Source organism: Pseudomyrmex gracilis, unplaced genomic scaffold (assembly GCF_002006095.1).
Source record: "Pseudomyrmex gracilis isolate BER0280 unplaced genomic scaffold, ASM200609v1 scaffold_279, whole genome shotgun sequence".
NCBI classification, from domain to species: domain Eukaryota; kingdom Metazoa; phylum Arthropoda; class Insecta; order Hymenoptera; family Formicidae; genus Pseudomyrmex; species Pseudomyrmex gracilis.
This window is the reverse complement of record NW_018020863.1, coordinates 82941-100500: the sequence shown is the minus strand read 5'-3', so window position 1 is coordinate 100500 and position 17560 is coordinate 82941. Positions and strand designations below refer to the sequence as shown.

The 17560-nt window shown below is 32.0% G+C and overlaps 4 protein-coding genes across 7 annotated transcripts; 2 read left to right on the top strand and 2 right to left on the bottom strand.

Moving 5' to 3' along the window:
* Positions 1–364: 364 nt before the first annotated feature.
* Positions 365–6910, bottom strand: LOC109859691 (rho GTPase-activating protein 26). Of its 2 annotated transcripts, XM_020438183.1 has the most exons (21): positions 6655–6910; positions 6246–6536; positions 5754–5911; positions 5595–5666; positions 5381–5482; positions 5197–5307; positions 4994–5098; positions 4177–4248; positions 3834–3900; positions 3588–3685; positions 3396–3490; positions 3217–3298; positions 2971–3073; positions 2660–2881; positions 2353–2458; positions 1885–2233; positions 1595–1805; positions 1341–1500; positions 1187–1243; positions 1038–1117; positions 365–956 (listed from the first exon to the last, which is right to left on the bottom strand). In XM_020438183.1, exons 2-21 carry the CDS (start codon positions 6403–6405, stop codon positions 865–867), a joined length of 2502 nt encoding a protein of 833 aa, XP_020293772.1. In that variant the 5' UTR covers positions 6406–6536; positions 6655–6910; the 3' UTR covers positions 365–864. The 2 variants fall into 2 exon arrangements, with proteins under 2 accessions (XP_020293772.1, XP_020293773.1); XM_020438184.1 differs by lacking the exon at positions 4177–4248.
* Positions 6911–7726: 816 nt separating this feature from the next.
* Positions 7727–11019, top strand: LOC109859700 (ribonucleases P/MRP protein subunit POP1). Of its 2 annotated transcripts, none has more exons than XM_020438211.1 (3): positions 7727–8238; positions 8316–9779; positions 9875–10954. In XM_020438211.1, exons 1-3 carry the CDS (start codon positions 8118–8120, stop codon positions 10927–10929), a joined length of 2640 nt encoding a protein of 879 aa, XP_020293800.1. In that variant the 5' UTR covers positions 7727–8117; the 3' UTR covers positions 10930–10954. The 2 variants fall into 2 exon arrangements, with proteins under 2 accessions (XP_020293800.1, XP_020293799.1); XM_020438210.1 differs by having other exon boundaries at positions 7728–8238; positions 9857–11019.
* A 129-nt stretch (positions 11020–11148) lies between these two features.
* On the bottom strand, positions 11149–12800 carry LOC109859702 (protein spalt-accessory-like). The gene is made up of 4 exons (XM_020438214.1): positions 12689–12800; positions 11907–12223; positions 11488–11680; positions 11149–11325 (listed from the first exon to the last, which is right to left on the bottom strand). Exons 2-3 carry the CDS (start codon positions 12221–12223, stop codon positions 11524–11526), a joined length of 474 nt encoding a protein of 157 aa, XP_020293803.1. The 5' UTR covers positions 12689–12800; the 3' UTR covers positions 11149–11325; positions 11488–11523.
* A 1006-nt stretch (positions 12801–13806) lies between these two features.
* Positions 13807–17523, top strand: LOC109859701 (coiled-coil domain-containing protein 65-like). Of its 2 annotated transcripts, XM_020438212.1 has the most exons (8): positions 13807–14538; positions 14621–14782; positions 15004–15230; positions 15650–15942; positions 16125–16247; positions 16586–16819; positions 16934–17172; positions 17252–17523. In XM_020438212.1, exons 2-8 carry the CDS (start codon positions 14771–14773, stop codon positions 17423–17425), a joined length of 1302 nt encoding a protein of 433 aa, XP_020293801.1. In that variant the 5' UTR covers positions 13807–14538; positions 14621–14770; the 3' UTR covers positions 17426–17523. The 2 variants fall into 2 exon arrangements, with proteins under 2 accessions (XP_020293801.1, XP_020293802.1); XM_020438213.1 differs by lacking the exon at positions 15004–15230 and having other exon boundaries at positions 13807–14782.
* Positions 17524–17560: the final 37 nt, after the last annotated feature.

Below are 17560 nucleotides of genomic sequence, written 5' to 3'. Positions count from 1 at the left end.
AGGAAAAATAAAACAAAGCTAATATATAATTATGCATATCATTTTATATCAGTCAGTGACATCTCAGATGTATAAATATCTGTTCATATATTTATATAACTCTGGGAGCACAATATGACCAAGTAAAAAGCTTCTCCTTCAGTCTTCGAAGTTAAACCGTAATGTGCACATTATCGTTATTTAGCTTTATATTGATTTTGTATTTCTACATTTATGCCAAAGTGCAACATTTATATAAATAAGAACTTATACGTATTTAACAGTAAGAGGCTTTTGAGATTTTTCGATAATATTTGATTTTCCACATTATTCTGTATATATATTTTATTATAATACAATAATATATAATATATATATATATGTTTGTGTGTATATATATGTGTGTACATATATATATATATATATATATATAAACACTCGCAGATAGTTATTGCCTTTAAAATCTCATACAGAAAAAAGCTCCACATAAAATATCCTTGTGTACATATAAATTGGGAGTATCATTTAATATAAATGTATTGAAATGCATCAGATATATTAAATCTATATGATTTTTTTCTACTATGAACATATGTCACTTTTCCTACAAGTGTGATTATATATATACAGTTTTATAGATACACAGCAAAATGGCTTCTAATAAATAATACTTTATGTAAAATTATAATTGACTAAATAGTGTGCAGCCGAAGAAATTCCGGTACGGAAGTTTGCAACGCAAGTGTTTACGTGTGTCGCACTGCATAGTTTTGTTTCACACATGAGTCTCGTTTCTTTTACGATAACAAAAATATCGAAATATATCCAAAACCATTGCACTAACGACACAGAATTGCCTAAATTTTCTGATACTCTTTGGTTCTTTTAAGGTAGCTGCTCGACATAATTCTTCGGGACCAAACCCGTCTTGCCGTTCAACGTACCTTCTAGCCAACCCGGTTCCAAAGAGGCTTTAACTGCAATTAACATTATTTTGTTACTCTTTTTTACTTATCTTTTTTTTAAAAAAGTATTCAATGTCCTCTTATCGTTCTTACCATTTGTGATAATTTGATTTGGCTCGAATGACAATTCTCCTTCGCTCTCCGCCATGCATGCGTACAAAGTCCGTACTCTCCTGAGAATCATGCAAACTTCAAATCTCAATTGCCAAGAATCTCTGTACATACAGACATAAAGCACTTACCAAATACCCGGTATTTGACCCGGACTTGAACGACCACTACTAGGCGAAGTGTTAACACTGTAATTATGTAAACGGTCACAAGCAACACAAAGCACTACTTGGAATAAAGTATAACAATGCTTTCTTTTTTAAACAAAAAAATAAAATAACTTACGGACAAATTGATGACGAGCTACTGCGCTGAGAGTAAGCCGTGGGATAGTGCACAGACATCATGGTACCACGCTTCTGTTTCACTGGTAATTCGCTGGTAAACGGATGAGGATCCGACGCAATCGACTCGCTCGAACTACTTGTATTTCCACCACTAAGAACTGAGACAGCAGTAAAAATTTTTCATTTACAAAAACAGATCTCGGTGTGCGAAGTAAATAAAGATATGAAAGAAAAGAGAATGTATAACAAAACCTTTTTCGGCTGAATGATATATGAGGTTCATATTGGTTAGTTTTATACGACTGGTGCTGCCGGTGCTACCGCTACGGCCGTCCAGGTACGATGGTATACGATGACTCGTGCTGTCTAGATCTTCGTAATCTCCGTTATTTCTTTCATCGGCAACAGACGATTTGTTAATGACCGTTAACGGCTGACCGTCGTAATAGGATCTCGTAACAAGCTACATACATAAACGTTATTAAAAAAATTAACGATTGAAGAAAACCAAGATCAAGTGGATCCTATTACGATCAACTCACATGTGAATGCGAAGATGTAGGCGTGACTGTGACCGCGGTGTGCAGTGGATATCTTAAAAATGCGGTGCCATTACCCGAGGAAGTCGAACTTTCTTCTACTTTAACGCATTGCGATTTACTTGATACAACAGCGGCGGGCTGTTGCGTTGCTGTTGTGCGTAAAGAATCTTGAGGCGGTCCAGATACTATTCTTTCACAATTCTCGATCAATATTTCCACAACGATATTATAAAATTTAATATCCATTATAGATGCTACCGTTTCCTCTTCCGGTCGTAATAGAGTCGGACCGAAACACACTGCCAAGTTTCCCACGGTCATTAAATTTTTTTCACTTTTCTTTGCCACACTAAAAAATTTCGTTTTCAATACATACATTCTGTGAATGTTAGACAAATATGTGATATAATGTGAGAAAAAAAATACTAAATTTAGAGATAAATAAATAATAATAAATGTATTTCTTACTTGCAAAGATGATTGATGAGAAGGATCAGCATGTTAAAGTTTGCTTTAGGCAATCGATAAACGAGACTATGTACATCATTTATTCGAGTTTCTTTCGTTTCCTGTTCTGTTAAATGCCATAAGAAAATCTTACTTATATAGAAAAAATTTAAAAGTAAAAATCCATCAAAGAGAAAAAACAAATAAAAACTGATAATTCTAAGAACAATAAGAAACTATTAATCAAAATTTTTTTTTCTAGTTTTTGATTATACAATATATAGCAAAAATAAACCAATATTTATATTTCAAAAATACCTATACGCACTCGCAGCTGTAATGAAGCTGTTGTAATATCGGAATGTCATCAGCGGCTCGGACAATGTTCTTAGATAAGTCTTGAGTGCACTAGTAATAGTTTTACTCTCCCATTCAAAACGATCGTTCAGATTGATTTTATCTATTTTCCTCTTATCGAGTCCCATTGTTAAAAGTTTGTTCACTTTCGAGGCAACACCGACCACTCTGTACAGACCCTGTTCTTCGAGTCCTGTCAAACCGATTATCATTAGGTACCTAATACATTTGTAACGTAATATATTAAAAAAAAAAAAAAAACCTAAATTGTATTCATTATACCTCTATTTTCAAGCGCTGCGATACACTTGGATATGAATGCAAAACCAGTTTCATCTAATACTGTATCTTCAGGTTTTGCAGAAGAACCTAATCGTTGGCAAGCCTGAAAAATATCCCAATAATAATATTATTATAATACGTACAATTAATGACATAAATATAATAATAATACAACTAATATTATTAGAGTAATATAAAATGAGAGATATTATTTAAAAAATAAGAAGTATTAGAATGAATATTTACAGGTTCTTTTCCATCCATGGCATCCATCCACAATTTTCTATCCTCTTCAGATAACGCTTGGAATGTATAAGTTATATTAGGCCTGAAAAAATAATGTAGATTTTTTCTATTTTTGCTCTTTTATAATAAAATATAATAAATAATTACTTACGCACACACACACACACACGCACACTTACTTATCAACGGCAGTAATATCGAAACAAAATCTTTTTTCAATAGTGTCTGATGTTCTTCGTATACAAGATGCTAATGTGAAAGTTTCTTTGCTACTCTGTCAATAAAAAAAAAAAAAAAACAAAATATGTGTAGATTATTCTATACATATATCTGCATATTGTATATATTACTAATAATTAGCATTCACTTACAAATTTTCCGGTGAGTTGATTGTAAGGGATCATAGTAAATTCTTTCTTGTCCTTCTGATATGTGCAATACTGTTTTGTCCATGTTGTACCAAACGCTTCTGCAAATACAATGTTGTTTTTAGCATTGCATATAATCAGCTATATATTTATAATAATAGCGTAACAAAATTTACATCAGAATTATATTTGAAGATATAATCAAATTTTTATCTAAAAACTGTCTTCTTACAGATAAAAGAAACTTACTTTTTTCCATTAGAAATAGATAACCTTCGCGCGAATGCAGTTTGTTCAGACCACTTTCTACAGCGGACTAAGAGAAGAAAGACAGTAATAAAAGTGAATAAAAGATATACTTTACGCAATAAACACAGTAAAGGCAGTGTAAAGTACACATAATTTTGCAGATTTTCAGAAAAAATAAATTATTCCTAAATTTCTTTCTTTCTATTGCACTCTAATATGATAACGTAACATTCATGTAACAATAAAATATTGAAAGTCTACTTTTATGTGAATACGTTTTACTGAGCAATCAAAAAGAAAAGAATACAAAATAAGAATGCAAAATTTTCTATAAAACACATACCTTCTTCATGTCCTTCATCTTATTCATAAGTGATTCAGTTTTATCCCGGGTAGCAAGGAAATTCTCTCTAGTCTTGCGAAACACACGCACACACAAATAAAAATTGCAATTAGTAAGCTCTTATACATGCAGTTATGAATTCTATCGTGATATTTACACCACACTGTATAATTTAGTCGCGAATTGTTACGTTTGATATTTTTATGTGAGTTACGACTCATTGAAATTGAATGGGATCTCCGATTCCGAGACAAGAAAGTTATTGATAATTTATTAACATTTTGTTATAATTACCGTTACAATATATATATGTATAGTTTACCTATACACAAGTTAGACTTGTTTTAATAGCAAAACTTTTTCATTCTTGAATTCTCTACCAAAACTAAATTTCCAAGTAATTAAAGATTTTATAAGTTGTTAATTTATTTCTTGAAACGTGCGATATTGGCTAGCTCAAGCTAGAAAGGGAAAGAAATCTAATAATATTAGAAATACTATAGAACAGATACATATATATATTTATATACACATTCATACACACACCGTGTGCGCGTGTATGTATATATGTATATAAATGTATTTATATGTTAGTGGTGCTTGACAAGAATTTCTTGCATTTCAACACACAATTATATAACATGTGATTAAAAAGAAAGTAACATTATATTATTATAATTAAAACTGTTGCACAAAAATATATTAACTTGTAATACATATACTCTAATAAGATAAAAATATATTTATTTTCAACAGTATTCAATGTTTATGTGCAGTTAGAAAATAATTGATTAGACAAAAATTTTAAATTACCAACCTTCTGAATTTTTAATTGTAGCTCTGTCATATAAGGTTTAAAATCTTTTGCAACTTCGTGACCCTGATGATAGAACGTCAGCCATCCAAACATAAATCCCAATAACTAGAACATTGTACATTGTATTCCACTATAATTTTAACATGTTTCCTCTACGTGTGCATATAATAAAAGTTATATAATTAAATACTTTACTGTATTACCGTTTCAACAAATTCAAATTTTTTCCGTTCTTGAACCTCTTGCAATAAGAATACATATTCTAAACTAGCTTGAGAAAAGTGTCTTTCAGCCATTTCCAACGTTGCATCTGCCTACACATGCACATACAGATATCAACTATTTAATAACACTAATTTCTAATTTTATGTGAGTTACCAGGCATACCTCTTGCAAAACATTGTCTTGTTTCTTAATGGATAAATTTAAGTAGCGTTCTTGGCTCTGACAAAATTTAATTGTTTGTTTCTCAAATTTTTTTTTGCCATCCTAACAAGTAAAATATATATCATTATATTATTAAAAACTAAATCATATTATTAAGAGATATTATATCATTTAATTAAATTCAAATTTTATTTAATTAAAAAAAAAGTAATACCTTAACTCCACCAATATGTTCTTTCCTAAAATTTTCCAAAGGTAATATAATCTGATTATATGCTTGCTCTAGCTAAAAGAAAACCAATGAAAATAAGAAGAAAACTCTATAAAGAACATACACATTAACAAATATATACATATTTGTAATCTTATATACCATACGATCTCTTTCATCTTCTATGGATGCAATAAGTTTGCCAAAATACTTTAGACTTTGAGATATGTGAGTTTCATCCTCAGTCTGGCTCTCTCCAATGCATTCAAAGCTGAAGTTTTGTAATGTTTTGGAAAAGGTTCTTTGAGCCCTGGACAAGTCTAGAGAAATATTTACATTATTTTGCTATATTCCAATAAAATAAAAGACTATATACTACATGTTATACTATAAAAAAAAAAAAAAAATTTTGTTACTAAGTTTTGTTAAAAAGTATGTATGACAATATCTGAGGTATGAAAAAAAAAAAATAACCTAATAAACAAAATGTCTCTCCTTGCACAAATTTTCTCTGTGTTGTCAGAGAATATCTTGTCTACTGACCGAACTAATTGAGAAATAAGATTAAAAAAAAAAAAGCACAACAGCTGTTGTAATTCGCGTTTTTTCTATGGTTCGAACGACAGATCTGACATATTAAAAAAAAAAACTTACTTTTAGCAGCTGTTAGTAAATCTTTGATCTCTTTAATAAGTCGCTTTATTTGCTGACTGGTCTTTTCTAATTCGCGCTCGTGATAGTGAAGATTTTCACGGAAGTACGGACTGTCGGTTAAACAATCCGTAAACTCCAATGGTTTTAGGCCAACACCCATTCTTGTTTATTTGCGACAATTAAACGATCATAAATGTAACGTGGAAGAAGGCCAAGTTCGCTCGCGTGCACACTGTTGTCATCACTCTCGATCATCCGATAAAACACACAGTCACTGTCATCACTGCAAAACTATACGCGCAGATTCGCCATCATTAAAAGGTGCAATGTATCCAAACACACACTTTACAGTTTACAAATGTAACTATATAACTCGGCTACATATATATTATTTTATGCACATACGTACCACTCGTGAAGTTAGTATCATAGACTTGGAAGCTTTCAATTAAAACATGTACGTGTATATAAATTCCAGGAATTATATACAAAACAAAAATGTCCGAAGATTGTCAAAAAAGTTTTCAATTCTCGATTGTACAATGACAAAGTGAGATTCAAAGAACATAATTTCATGGATTGTGTTAGATCTCGTCTACAATAAAGATAGTAAGGATAATTGCCCTAACCGCTAACTTAGGCCGCTGCCGTAAAAGTTGGAAGATAAATACGTATACTGCGTTCAATTTGAGAAGAGAATTTTACTGCTCATAGGGAAAGAAAAGCAGGGAAAGTAGGATAGCGTTGCATGGGGCTGTGTTCAGTTAAGCAAGATGGAACGAACTAATGGAGGAAATGCAGGAAATACAGGAATTGGAACTAATGAATTCCTGTATTTCCTGCATTTCCTCCATTAGTTCGTTCCATCTTGCTTAACTGAACACAGCCTGGGGGATTGATGGAATACTTGTTGACAGCCAATGGCTGTGGAGTAAGGAGACTTTTTAGTAGAGAAAGTGCGCGAAACAGGCAAGTTTTCGTTCATCCGGTTTCTTTTCTCAATTTGAACCCAGTATACTAACGTTCTGCTGACAACCAATGGCTGTAAAGTGGGAAGACTTTTTTTTAAAAGAAGTGCACAAAGCGAGTGAGGGAAATGTCAGATGGTGCGCAATGTGCATAATGCGGAACTGTCGGAATGTTTGTGATTGGTCGTGGCTTGATTCCGCTGATTCTGCACTTTTCGTTCCGCAAAAACATATTTTTATGCGGAATCGACATAGCCGAGGCTATGTCCAGTTAAGCAAGAGAGAACGAACGCAGGAAATGCAGGAAATACAGAAATTGAAAGAAGTTGAGAAAGTGAAGACAACTGTCTGCTATACTGCGCATGCTCCGCAACAGATCAGGGAGCCACCTTCTCATTTCTTCTTTTGCATTTTCTCCACTCCTTTCAATTCTTGCTATTCTTGCATTTCAATTCCTGTATTTCCCGCATTTCCTCCGTTTGTTCGTTCCCTCTTGCTTAACTGGACACAGCCCTGCGTTTGTTCGTTCCCTCTTGCTTAACTGGGGGTCGATTCTGTATCACGCAGTGTAGTGAAAATGACAAAAGTGAGCGAATTCACTAAAATATCTATGATCTTATTGGTCAGCACCTAGTAAATTAGCTCGCTTTTGCAATTTTCACTACATCATCGCATGGATACAGAATCGACCCCCTGGAAGACTGAAAAAAGAGCAAACCTCTGAGAAGCTCTCTATCCGATACACGTGGGTGAATAAGCGAGCTGGTGTATGGATATAATGTTGCTAAAGCTTGGGAGTTATTAAAAAGCTAAAGCAAAACCATACACGTAGGTAATTAAACTGTACGAATTGTGTAACTGTGTTATACGGGGCGGAATATATTGACCAAAAATAAATAATATAATGGAGAAAAAGCAATTTGACGCTTTTTTGGGAGGATCGGAATCGCTTCCACATGATGTGCCTATTATGCAATTTGTATCGGCGCGAGCCCGCGAAATTTCTGCGATGACAAGTTCACTAGGTATGTGTCTTTAAAAAAATATGTTTTATAAATATGTATTTTTATTGGTATATTTTATATTTTAATTATTTACACAGAGAATCCCAAGCAAACCAAATTGATATTTCAAAAACTTCCTGTATATATGCGCAGACGTGTTATGTCTCATAATGTCAAAAGATTACCACGTAGATTACGAGAAGCGCATTTGGCGCAAATGGCAAAGTCTGCAAAAGGCAAAAATATAATCTCGGTGAACAAGCGACCATCTCGAAAATATCGGAGAAGACCGCACATGTTACTTTCTGAATACGGACGTAGACAGCGTAATAAAGTCTGGCTGGAAACTCATATTTGGCATGCAAAACGCTTTCACTTGATCGACAAATGGGGATATAGAATTGCGAGCTATTCAAACGACAAATGTTTCAGAGCTAATTACCGAGCTGTCGAAAAGCATTGCTTATTACAGGATATTTCTTACTATACTTGTATTGAAATAAAAGGAGAGGAAAGTTTGTTAAAGACTACTTTAAAGACACATTGCGATCCGTCCGCATTAACTTTTGCAGCAAAAAAGTACACTACAGGTCATAAAGAAGGCACTTTAATGTTCTTCAAAAAGAATGGGTATCCACATTCTCCTATTGGAAATGTGGATTTTTTCTGGAGACCAAAGAAGTCGGATATTAGAACTATTTGGATCTGGATACACCCTGCTTTCTATGATGATGTTTTCAATGAAATTATATCGAGCTTTAATTTTATAGAAGATAATAATATATATATAAACGATACAACTCGCATTACACCTAATTTACATAATACATATGTAAATGATGCAGGCTGTAAGATGAATATATTGAGAAATGCATTAAACCGATTTAGACTTCATGGGCCATTGACGTTAAATGTGCTGACACAAGCGTTACGATTACCATCCTTGATTGAATCAGATTTTTTGTCAGAAATGGATACTACAGGACAACAAGAACAGACCCAGAGCTTGTTAAATGATAAAACACCTGACACATGTAAATTGTTAAGGAAGAATGTTCTAGAATCTACAGAAAAGATGGAAATTGATAAAAAGAATGAAGAGAACACTGTAATATCGAAATATTCAAGTATACAAGAAGTTAAGGAAAAAACATGGCATATTAAATACTACAAAAATAAAACAAATATGGAAGCTTTTAAAGCACAAAAACAGTTGTGGCAAATAATGGAGTCTTCAGAATCACCAAATTGCTTACCATCAAATATAATTATTGGATTGACTGTTTTGGATCCACGCTTTTACTTACCCATAAAAAGAACAAAGTGTACAGAATTTTCTCAATTAACTTTACTCACTCAATCACCAAATAATTCAAACTGTTCTCCTATTTGGGATGTGGAAATACGTCGTGTTGTGAGTAATTCTTGCGTATCTACAAGCACAATTAACAACTTCAGAAGTGAGTGCATTGTGCCTGGAGTATCAAACGACAAGTATCTCAGTGAAGATATTATGGCAAAAATACCTATTCTTCTTATTCAAAAGCCTGGAAATATTACAGGTGTATATGTATATATGTATAATTTTGTTGTATTTGTTTTTTAATTTATAAAAATATATTGATATTTGTGTTAACAGGTTTAGGTTCTAGTATAGACGTTATTATTCCATCGGGATGGGCAATGCCGTTTTGGCTTGCGCTTATATTGCGATGCGCGAGAGTAGGAGCGCTTCGAGAATCAAGATCGATAGCCTTCGAAACTTTGAAGCGAAACACACCCGATGTCAATGATCCCGATAGTCCTGCTTACATGAGAGAAGCATCAAATACAAAAGAGGAATTAACTAAAAAATATTTTTGTTATCCGCCTAATAGAAGGGTTAATTATACTAAATTCGGAATTAGCAGTCCGTTCTCCTGCGACTGGAAAATTTTGACGAGAGAGTGGTCAGGTGCTGAGAACTTTTACGTTTTAAGAAATCGTGAACTCTTACTACATTTGCGAGCAAGTATTTGTCCGTATACCAAAAATAAAAACTCCCAGTTGGTTCAAAAAATACAATTTGATTTTCAAGATATAGAGAAATATAAAAACTGTTTGATATGCGTTTATGTATCGATGATAGGAAGGGGATTGCCAAAGAAATTCGCGATCATATGCGTGCCAACGGCTGAAGATTTGAAAACATTTGAAAACGACAAGAAGTGGACCGGTCCTGTAGAAAAACATCATGTCGATCCAAATGAGAAATCTCGTAAAATTTTGCGGAAGAACCATTTGACGCTGTTGAAGCGATTAAGACGGCAGAGAGTTCGACAAAAGAGAGCGTTAGGAAACAATTTACTGAAAGCGATAGAAAACGATTTATTAAAATCATTGAAAGAATCTGGTGGGGGGGGCAAATTAGACAAATGTGACCACTTCAATAGCTTGTCGCAACATCGCAAAATTATATCGGACTACTTGGAAAAAATGTCAAAATTATTTCTTCCGGAATGTAAAGAAGTTCGCTATTCTTGTGATAGAGAGATCATGGGATATCTGACTGAAGGTCATTTTTCATTCAGCCGAGCAAAAGGTATTGGCATCGGATATGTTACTTTGCCCTCATTGTTTGCAATAAGTAATAAGAAATCCAATATTGTCCTTGTAAGAAATACTCAAACACGACAGTATAGATTAGCAAAATTAGACATATTAGATTTTTAAGTGTATGTATATACATGTATACATGTAAAATTTTTTATCATATGTATATATAATTGTTTTATATCAAAATACGCCATTAATTCATAAGAAATAAAAGTGAGGTATAATGACAAGTTATAATTATGTAGGTTTATATAAGTAACTTTATTTAAAGATTTTACTGTGCTTTAAAATATTTAACACATGACAATTATAGTAATTTTTGTTTTTTTATTATCGCATTATAAACATATAAAACAATTTACAATAAGTAAATATTAGTGTGCAACATTGTACATACTATAGCATTATACAAGCATACATTGTATATAGGAGAGGTAGCTTTTGTCGTAAATAAATAAAGACGCGTCAATAAAGTACATGCACAGCAAGTACTTCCATTTCCATCAATGAAATCTACAAAGATAGAGTACGTTGGTTGATTATTATAAATTGATTTCAAAGTTATCAAAATTATATTTTTAAGATAATAATTTTATATATTATACAATCAGGAATTGCAAATATTTGAAACATATATGTGTGCGGCTTACATATTAGTTTATATATAAAACTTACTCATATATAGCACGCCATTCATGAAGATAAATCAATTTACCAATAGCCATAAGTCGGTCCATAGCTGTGATAATGATAATGAGGATAAGAATAATGGTAAGAGGGATGATTATGGTAATGAGTGTGATAATGATAGGGATAGCTATCATGATAGTGGGAATATCCATATCCATATCCGTATCCGCCGCCATAACTAAAAAAAAAAATCAATATAGATAATGAAGAAATTAGGCCAATAGGAGTCAGAACAAATTAAAAAAAAAATTACATTTTATCGAGATACATTTAACAGAGTTCAATCTCTTGATATCTCTTTTGACAAATAACTTTTGATACAACAAAATTTGATCGGAGTGTTATCAAAATTAGAATACCATTTAAGCTTTTAATATTGTGTAATATATATAAATATAGCTTACTATTTAGCCTTGTACAATCCAGCACCGGCGAGTCCGGCACCCAGAGCACCGGCGCCCAGAGCACCGGCGCCCAATGCTCCGATGCCCAATGCTCCGGCACCTAAAAGAGCTCCGCCTAAGAGTGCCTTTCCTATGATTGGCGCTCTCTTGGTGCGTGTCTGTGCCTCAGCTACTTCGTTCGATTCAGAGGATGTGCTATCTTCCGGCGATGCTATAGAAGTTATTAGCACCTTTTGCGGCACGGCCTCTTCGTTAGGCACGGTCGTTCGAGCATAAATCACAGCTAATAAAGCAGCCAGCACTATAATGCACCTCATCTGAAAAGAGGAAAAAATAACAGATATAAAATGTTAAAAGAGATTTATTAAAATGGATCATAAAATAACTTCAATTTTGTATTAGTTTTTTTTTTATAAATAATGTTTTCAATTTATGATTATTGTAGCTTTTTCTAGTTTTCTTTTCATAGTATTTAGAAGGATGTTTTTTACACACTCGTATTTTATATATTCCCTGTGTGTGATAACAAAATCGGTCAAAAACATACAATTTGTCGCTAAAAAAGCAGCATGTGTAATAGCTATACCGGTATATTATTTACTTATTTATTTCCAGATGAAGTATATACAAAAAGAAAACTTTTTTTAAATTATATAATTTAACAGTGAGAGATAAAATCTAAAATAACTTCAAATTGTCACAACTTTTCTATATCAAGCCAGTCTCTCTACAAGTTTCGCTTCTATGTTATTTTGCATGGCACGAACAAGCCTAACACGTACCTTGCCTTAGATCACGTTGACTGATGAAGACTTACTTTTCTCGAAGCAAAAGATCCAAAGACTTTTATAGGATGGGACAAGTCCACCCTACCACCGGAAACTTTTGTCAAATTCCTCGCAAAGATGTTATATCCTTGTCTCCTTCATCTGAATATCTCTCTGAAAGACTAGTTATTTTTTCTTTCTTTTACACCGAATTATAATGCGAAGACTCGTTTCTTTTAACATGCTGACATTGAACTTACCTAGTGACTCGACAAGAATTTTGAATTTGAAATCGAATTGCCGAACACAGAGGAGTCTGCTTTATTTTTTACGGCGTTGTCCACTTTACTTTCAAACTTCATTGACACGAAAGATTCTTGCATATTTTTTCATACGTATATATTGAAAAAAAATATATATTTTGTGTATCTGGAATTTTATAACTAATATTATGAAATACTTTGGAGTTAAAACTGATTTTTCTTTGTATATATTATACAGTTTTTTTTTTTTTTTTCAAAACGGCATGGTTTTATAAAAAGCAAAAGAAGTATAAAAAAGTCTGTATAAGCAAATAATATTCTTAGCGTAGTTTTGTTATATTTAATATTCCGATTGTGTGTCTTATTTTCATTGTTAATTTGTTTTAATATTTCAAGACTGCGCTCAGAATATTACTTGATATTAAATAATATTATGCTTATATAGAGATATGTATCTACATTTTAAGAAAACTTTGTTAAATATTATGTATATTTAACAAAGAAGAGAGAAAAAAGAAAGCGAGTTTGTTCTTTTTTTTTTGAGCTGACCTTGATAAACATGGGTATTTACGTTTTTACGTAATAGCGACTGCTAGACACGGAAATTAGCATAAACATCTTCTGGAAATTCCGGATATTACTTGGATAATTGATTTTTTCTGTAATCGCATGTAGAGAGAGAGAGTGCCGTTATTCCACACAGAAACACTGTAGCATATAAATTAGAACAATAAGTATCAGAGAAAGAACAACTAACGAAAAATATTTATTTTCAAGAAAAACATACTGTATTATATTCTACTTTAATTTGATCTCTTTTTACATAAATCACCAATTAATATGATCTTAAACGTATATGGTCTAAAAGATTTACTGTTCTGTTGTTTACACTTTTTAAACCAGTTTTTGATCAATTCTTTATTCATAAAGCTAGTGTTTTTCCGAGTTTTTGAGCATTATTAACGAAATCAGATATGATCATTTTAATTTAGGTGCTATTGACGCAGCTATGATAAATTTTTCTATCACACTCGCATCTCTATTTTATTGGTTCGGTTTTCTTGTAAAGATTGTTGGTAATAATAAAAATACACACATTTAGTATATACATTCAGACGCGTTGTACAGCTCCAAGTTGCCACAACATAATTACGTGTAAACTTAGCCATCAGAATTTTAACACCGCGTCCAAGCGAAGCAATTGAAATTGACAATAAAATTACCATTTCTTGCTATGCGTGTAACATGACTTTTTTCTCGTAAATTGCTATATAATGTGACCTCGCACAGTTAATAAGCTAATATTAAGATATGCTATGTGTAAGATATGCTAATTTAATTATACCTGATTATACCATCGTGAAAGACAATTTCACTTTTCTATTTTGACAGTTGTTGCTATTTTGCACACATCTTGTAGAGAACAAGTGTTGTGAACCAATTCTGATTGATTTAATTGGTTAGTTATAACTCGCGAAATTGACCAGTGCGAGATTAATTTAATCCGAGTTGGTCAAATTGATCTTATCTCTCATCGATTAAAAGAATAACTTTTTGTCTAATATAGGACGCGGTGGATGCAACTTCGTGCGTAAAACATGCGTAAGCAAATTCAGCGCAAATATTTGCATTAAAAAAGAGAAAGAAAGAGGAATATTAAAACACGACCTTTGAAATTATACAGATTATTCAAACTAAATAAAACACATGTATGTTAGAAACGTATATGGCTCGTACAGAAAACTATAACCGACCATTTTCCTACTCGAAAATTTTAGCTGAGAAAGGCTTAGACAATCACGCACGGCTCTGTTTTATTACGACGTGACATGAAATGCGTGCAACAGTAAGTAAAACACAATACAATCTTTTCTTCTTATTTCTACAAGCCTACATGTATGAAATTTTTATAATATAGACACATGTCAAATGAACTCTCGATTTCAAAATCTCTTTTGAATATTATAAGATACAAAACTGTATAATAAAAGTAAAACTTTAGGATTCTCTCTTGTGATAACATAATATAAATGTAAAATAATTCATAAAGTTTGCTTTGATAAAAAGAGAAAAAGAGAAACATGGCGAGTTAAAGAAAGAAAAGTTGAGGAATATGCCAGAATGATGAGGAAAGAACAAACGATGCGAGAGATTCGTATGGGTGCTCTAAATACAATGCGTTACCGCACTCTATGGCGTGAGATGATGATGAGGATTAAAATGCCGCAGATCGTCGAAGATGTGGAAGTCGCATGGCAGAATTTTGATCGAGCATTTGACATCAAAAGTTATAGGTCACTTTTGTCAAACTGGTTTACACACTCACAATAATGGCAAACTAATTTATTATGAGAGTTTGAGTATTACTACATAACTTATGAATAATGAACACACACACTCACTCACACATACAACACAAATTTAAGGCTGCCACTTAATTACATTCAATACATTGAATAGTTATCTAACTTCATACATGTTAATTTTTTTATGCGAAAGGAAAGATAAATATTTAAATAACTCCAACACAAAGTTGTACTTACTATAATAACGTATAACGTAACTATAATAAACCATATTTGGTATTTCAAAGTTTATGATTTTCGATTTAAATGCGATTCATTGAATAAGTAAATTTTAATCTTTTTTTTAGAAAAAATTTTTATAGTCTTTAGAGATATTTTTATACTTTTTGTATATGACCTTTCCACAGAATAAGTTTCCTGATGGACGAATTGAGCGAGACTGAGGAGCAATATCAGAGAAATCTAAGAGCACACACTGAAGCGATAGATAAGTTATTGATCACGTATAAGGAGAGAATAGAACGAGAGGAAAGAAATTATTACGGGAGAATCTTAAAACAGACGCTCGACCAGACAGACGTTGAAATGAACAAACTTTATAGTCAGCAAAACCAAGATGAGATTTTGTTGCAATCAGTCACTCGTGGAGTTGAACGAGAAATAGAAGAATCGTTGAACAATGTCAAAGGCATTGTATTAAGTACGTGTTATATCCATTATTCCAAAATCCGTTTTTCTCACACTTTTCTAATGTTACATGTTATCAATGTGCGTATATAAAATGCAAATTAATTTATGCTTAAATATTTACACAATAAATATTCATGACCTCTAAAACGACATTAGATGATATAATAATTTCTAATTTTTATTCTTTGACAGGTAAGATAGATGCATTAGTGAAAGATAATAAAAATATTCGTAGAATTTCTGCAACGCAACTTGAAAATCAGCTGCAAAGTACTTGGCAGATCTTGCAACAAGTCTTATCCGATTATCAGAATAGTAAACAAGGACTTATAATTTCTATAGTGAATATTTTAACATGATTGTTTTTGCAATATTCGAAATTTTATTAAATATAGATTTTATTTTTTAAACATAAATACATTACTTGTTTGTATAGTATACACATTAATTTCTGACTTCATGGCAGCCATATCAAAAACTGTCCGGTATAATTCTGCTGAAAAAAAATTAATATATAATCTGTCAATGGAACTTAAACCACGAATTTGTAATTTAATTAACTTGCAAATCTATTAAATACAAGTTAACTTTGGTATACCGTTGTTTTTTCTACACAAGCTAATATAATATCAATCAGTATGACATCACTTCAGAAACGAAGAATCGTCGTAAGCATTATGATGCACTCAAGGAGAAAGACGATAAGGATCAGCTCATAATAGCCCAACAATTATTGCGCACGACAAATCTTTTTGAGAAAATACAGAAGTTTGAGAATAAAATAATAATGTTTGATGCCACATCTAAAAAAGAAATTTCTGATATTCTGACCGAACACGAGTTTCTTCAAAATGTTTGCTGGACTGTAAAAAATCGTTTCATCTCAGGTGCGAATTGTTATCTGATTTTTAAAATGATTTTTCTATATATATATATATATATATACATATATTTATATATATACACATATACATATAAAAAGATGTATATAAAATTTTCAGAACAGGTAAAAGATAAAGACCAATTGAAAACATTATCGATTGAATATAACAAAACGATGAAACATCTAGAACGTCTTGTGACCAAAGGTAAAAGCCTGCTCGCACTGATGCAAATCTGTCGCAAGTATGAAACACAAGATGAGAAAGTAATTCCGTTCGTCGGTTGTAAAGAATTAAAACATCCGATAACTCCCTCGTCGGAAATCTCTGGTTTATCAGATTGGAATGTTGCTCGGCAGGTGAATTATATATTTTAATGTGTATTACGTCATGATAAGATATTTAAATAACAGATTTAGATATCTATTTGATTATTAGATTACGAAAGATTTTCAAGATTTGACAAATTTCTGGCGGCGATTTAGTTTCGCGCAAATAATGACCGACGAAATGCGATCGGAGCGAAACAAACTGAAGTTCGAGGCAAATTACTTGCGCAAATGTCTAAATTCTTATATAATGCAAAAGACAGAAAGAACAAATGAAAAATAAGAATATATAATTGTTCTTTAATAAATTTTCAATTTTGAAAAGTGCAAGTTTATCTATATCTTTTGAAACTATACTATAATAGTGACAATTATTGTGACAAATTTTTTAAACATATATAAAATTATATATATATTA

What these genes read in the sequence shown, in the direction of transcription:
- LOC109859691 (XM_020438183.1), bottom strand. Translation starts at nt 6,405, where the DNA reads ATGGGTGTTGGCCTAAAACCATTGGAGTTTACGGATTGTTTAACCGAC. An exon ending in AACATATTGGTGGAGTTAAG is followed by an intron (nt 5,483 to 5,594) that starts GTATTACTTTTT and finishes TTTACTTGTTAG; the next exon opens with GATGGCAAAAAAAAATTTGA. An exon ending in TCTATTTCTAATGGAAAAAA is followed by an intron (nt 3,686 to 3,833) that starts GTAAGTTTCTTT and finishes TTGTATTTGCAG; the next exon opens with AAGCGTTTGGTACAACATGG.
- LOC109859700 (XM_020438210.1), top strand. Translation starts at nt 8,118, where the DNA reads ATGGAGAAAAAGCAATTTGACGCTTTTTTGGGAGGATCGGAATCGCTT. An exon ending in TGCGATGACAAGTTCACTAG is followed by an intron (nt 8,239 to 8,315) that starts GTATGTGTCTTT and finishes TTATTTACACAG; the next exon opens with AGAATCCCAAGCAAACCAAA. An exon ending in AAAGCCTGGAAATATTACAG is followed by an intron (nt 9,780 to 9,856) that starts GTGTATATGTAT and finishes TTGTGTTAACAG; the next exon opens with GTTTAGGTTCTAGTATAGAC.
- LOC109859702 (XM_020438214.1), bottom strand. Translation starts at nt 12,223, where the DNA reads ATGAGGTGCATTATAGTGCTGGCTGCTTTATTAGCTGTGATTTATGCT. An exon ending in GGATTGTACAAGGCTAAATA is followed by an intron (nt 11,681 to 11,906) that starts GTAAGCTATATT and finishes TTTTTTTTTTAG; the next exon opens with TTATGGCGGCGGATACGGAT.
- LOC109859701 (XM_020438212.1), top strand. An exon ending in CTTATCCGATTATCAGAATA is followed by an intron (nt 16,248 to 16,585) that starts GTAAACAAGGAC and finishes ACATCACTTCAG; the next exon opens with AAACGAAGAATCGTCGTAAG. An exon ending in AAAAAATCGTTTCATCTCAG is followed by an intron (nt 16,820 to 16,933) that starts GTGCGAATTGTT and finishes TAAAATTTTCAG; the next exon opens with AACAGGTAAAAGATAAAGAC.